Below are 4,280 nucleotides of genomic sequence, written 5' to 3' on the forward strand. Positions count from 1 at the left end.
GCATGTGTTGTGGTATAGTATTCGCGAGCGATGGACCCTCCTTGATCAACGTACACGATCCGGGCCCCAGGACAAAATTAATCTCAACAATGATTTCACTAATCCAGGTAATGGTCACAATTTAGCAGTCAGTCACAGTCAGCAGCAGGCGTGTTCACACACAAGAAAAACCGCGATGCTAATCGCGATGGAAATACCGAGATAATTGTGCCCTTGTTCCACAGGCGGAATAACTCGCTAATCGCGAGCCGGGGATAATTCTATTAATAGAACTGCGCATGCCTGATATCAAGCGGGAATATAACCTTGTCGGTCGCGCAGCGCGCGAATTATGTACTACCGCGATTCGAGTTCGGTGGTTCGATTCCACGTACACGGCAGTGCAGTCGTTGGTAGTAGTCTTGCTCTGTTACGTTAACGTATGCTACTCTCTACGTCTGCACGTATTTACGTAAACACATCGTATTGTTAGTACAGAGTCGAGACTGCATCTTTTCAGATTGAATTGGATCGCGATTAACCCTCTTTCTTGAACATTGCCAAACGCCATGAGATAGCGATAATGGCACAGATACATACTCCGCTGATGAGTAAAATTGCTCTGAATGCTGGTAGAGATAGATGATAGAGTGGATGAGATACTGAGAACTACACAGATACTTAGTGCGCTGATGAGTAAAATTGCTCTGAATGCTGGTAGAGATAGATGATAGGGTGGATAAGATAGCGATAACCGCACAGATACATGCTGTGCTGATGAGGAGGAATTGCTCTGAATGCTGGTAGAGATAGATGATAGAGTGGAGGAGATACTGAGAACTACACAGATACTTAGTGCGCTGATGAGTAAAATTGCTCTGAATGCTGGTAGAGATAGATGATAGGGTGGTTGAGATAGTGAGAACTACTCACTCTAGTCTGCTACTTGTTCCAGCTCCTTGCTGAGTGTGGGGTGTATGTAGAGGGAGCACCGATATTGGTCTATGATGATTGACTATTACTGCGTTTAAGTTCAAAGGTTATATTTTTTGATTAGGTAATGTTTCCGTTCATATTTGATGACTTACACTACATCATAGGCTAGTATGTGGAATTACTCTTGTTATTAGCTTGTCACACTGCTCACAGTCAGCCCAAGTGATACTGTCATATACTCGCGATTTCACACATATAGCAAAACAATCGTTACTCGCGGTTGTTCAGGCAACATGTGAGTTTTTGGACTAAAAAATCAATGCTACCCATAACCCTCAGTCTCGTACTACATTGATATTCTCATGTCCACAAAATTCAATATTTCCCCCGGAACCACACAATTACAGTATATTATATATATGGTACATACCATGTCAACCAGGCAGGTCTGGTGGCAGAGGTACATAGCAAGGTATGTCCGCCAAGCAAGCATCAATGACATAGTGAAGACGATTGCATGCTTGTCGCCCGTCTTACACTGCTCACTGTCTTGCCACAGTATCGTGACGTCGCAGCCATCGTGTGAGCGTGACCGCAGCAGGATCGTGGCCGCGCTGAGGCAGCATGTTCCGCTTGGGCAGCAGGCCCGCGCTCATGGCATGGAGCTCTCCTACATCCTACCACTCAACGACATCAGCAGGTGTGCCTCGCTCGCTTTCCACGTGACCCGTCGAGCCGCGAAACGCAGCGTTTTAACTAGTAAAGTACACTGATGTCATAGGCAGGTTTTTTACAGGGTGTGGTGTGGCAGGTAGTGAAGTTTGGTGCAGGTTGAGTGTATCGTTTGCTAGGTAGATTTTTTAAGTGTCGCGATAGGTATGGTATCGTGAAGGCTTTATCGTAATACAGATAGTTTTGTGAGCTGCCTGTATCTTCCCATCCCTAGCAGATACTAGAATAGTTGCACAGGAGGAAAGTTCAGTGCCGTGGGGTGGGGTAGATGTCAAGGATCCAGTGTGTGTGGTGAAGCAGTTAGAGAGGGTATGTGGTGAGACAGGCAGTGAGGTTATTAGGGCAAGCAAATGAGGTCCCTATAGAAGGGAGCCTAATGCAAAAGGGTGTGTGGAGTGGGGAGGGGCAATTGTTGATCAAGCTAATCACTATTGATCACAGTTAATCACCGTTTGTCCTGCGTGATATTGTCGTCGTTGCTTCTCCTCAGCTTTGCTGCACTGTTTGAGCAGCTGGAGACAGACAAGGAGGAGCTGGGTGTCGCAAGCTACGGCATCGCCATGACAACGCTCGAGGAGGTCTTCCTGAGGCTTGGAGAGGAGGGAGGCGATGACATCCTAGAGGTAGAAAAGTGTCTTCTTGCTCAGTGGTGTGGGTAGAATATGCAAGCTTGTTAAGAGAAGTTTTGCCTTTATGATAAATCTAGTTGAGTTTTACTGACCTGGATATCTATTTATATTCGCTCTAATTTATCTTAAAATACAATTAATCTAATTGTTATAAAATTTAGTGAAAATATTTTGAGTGATTGTTGTCTGACAAGGCATATCTAATGGATGTCATGATGATTTGTTAGGTCACATGAGACTCATTAGCTACAGTGGTGGTGAATAACTGTGGGTATGCCTTACGCATATGATTGCAAAATACCTTCCACAGGGTAACATAGCTCTTCGCTACTGACCAACCAGCCCTGTCTTCGTTTAGTTTCATGGAAGCATAACTTCAGATGTTTTCACAGTCTTCTGTTGGTTTTAACTCCCATGGAGTAATTAAGCCAGTATTTGCGCAGCACACCGGTTGGGAATCGAGATACGTTGTGTTTTTGCAGGAGAGTGTTAACCCAGCACAGCGCCTGATCGAGAGGCAAGGGAGCGTGTTGAGTTCCAACACTAGGCTAGAGAGATCGCTGTCCCGAGGTGGCCATACCAACCCCGCAGAGTTCAACATCCAAGAGGAGGAGGGAGCTGGGACAACTGCAGGTTTGCCGTGCTTATAATGTTATGAGACGTAAGGCTGGAAATGAATGCCAATTCATGATTGACTTGGTTATGTATCCTCTGTCTTTCTACCTTTACCCCGCTACTGTTTTCTCTCTACCTTTACTCTCTACAACTCCTTCACTACCTGTGCCTCTCTACCTCCATCTTTTTAGGTCGAATATCGAGTATATAGATATTTTTACATGCATTTTGCTTTCACATGATAGCAACTTGGGATGGGAAAGGCTGCCAATGAAAATTCATTTTGATTCCGTATTCAGCCTATAGATGGTGCCACGAGTGTTTTACATCATGTGTTCGTTGTAGGTGGCGCTGTAATCGGTGTTAGCGGAGATGTTATGAGCTGCAGCTACGTTCAGCGAGAGGGAACCGAACTTCACGCCACCTGGTGGCAACAGTTTAAGGTTTTACACAAGGTGCGCTGGATGAACACACTTCGCAGTATCAAGGTAATGACAGGATTGACGTGTGAGGGTAAAAAAGTAATCACTGTTCCTTCCAGGTCCTCAACTAGATGGCGCTTTGTCAACTGTGCTGCTTAGGTTTCTGCAGCTTGGCTTGTTTTACAGGGTGAGGTTGTTTGCACTATCCAACCCTCTCGATGTAGCGATGCAGCACCCATGCTGTGACATAGTGAAGCTATTTGAGCATAGAATGCGTTGTTCTTGGGTGTTACAGCCGGTGGGCCCCAAACCACTGATCCTTTAGTGTGGAAGTGTCTCAGTGCTAACCGTTGGTCCTCCCTTGCATCTTGTTATATATAGTTTCATATTTTTCATATATGTACGTGTCATGTATTTACATTTATTGGCATGCTCTGGATTCTTCATCTCTGAAGTAGTGACATCTAACCATCACAGCACACCCTTGCTAGCAGAGCTACAGACGTTTCAGCCCATAGGCTACTGATATTACTGCTCCACATATATACACGAATTCATATATCAGGGGTAGAAATGAACTTTTGAACACGGGAGTCCAACAGACTCGCTACCCTCAAAAAGACGGAGTCCGCTGCAAAATGAGGGAGTCCGCAGTCTGAGGTTCAAAATTACAGATATTAACAATAACGCATACATGTGCTTATTTTTAAGATTCATGCAGTTGCATGTCTGCCAAATTTTCTTTGGACATTAGCTGAAAAAATACGGTAATTCCGTGAGGCCGTGCTCTGGAACGAACTAGTTCGTATGGCAGAATTTTCAGGGAGTCGCACGGACTCCTGCATATATGTCAAATCAGGGAGTCTGACAGTAAATCAGGGAGTATTTGTCTCCGGACTTCCGTTAATTTTGCACCCTGATATATGTATATATATATATATATATATATATATATACTATATATAGT

At 44.6% G+C, this 4,280-nt stretch overlaps 1 protein-coding gene across 1 annotated transcript in view; it reads left to right on the plus strand.

The window, feature by feature from the left end:
* Positions 1 to 4,280, plus strand: part of LOC106821516 (ATP-binding cassette sub-family A member 8-A-like) — a 27,145-nt gene that overhangs the window by 5,320 nt on the left and 17,545 nt on the right. Inside the window, exons 4-7 of the mRNA XM_014826364.1 lie at positions 1,475 to 1,615; positions 2,138 to 2,270; positions 2,759 to 2,909; positions 3,237 to 3,379. Coding sequence (XP_014681850.1) covers positions 1,475 to 1,615; positions 2,138 to 2,270; positions 2,759 to 2,909; positions 3,237 to 3,379 — 568 coding nt within the window. The remainder of the gene's footprint in view (positions 1 to 1,474; positions 1,616 to 2,137; positions 2,271 to 2,758; positions 2,910 to 3,236; positions 3,380 to 4,280) is intronic.

The sequence above is a fragment of the Priapulus caudatus genome, unplaced genomic scaffold, assembly GCF_000485595.1.
Source record: "Priapulus caudatus unplaced genomic scaffold, Priapulus_caudatus-5.0.1 Scaffold76, whole genome shotgun sequence".
Taxonomy (NCBI): domain Eukaryota; kingdom Metazoa; phylum Priapulida; class Priapulimorpha; order Priapulimorphida; family Priapulidae; genus Priapulus; species Priapulus caudatus.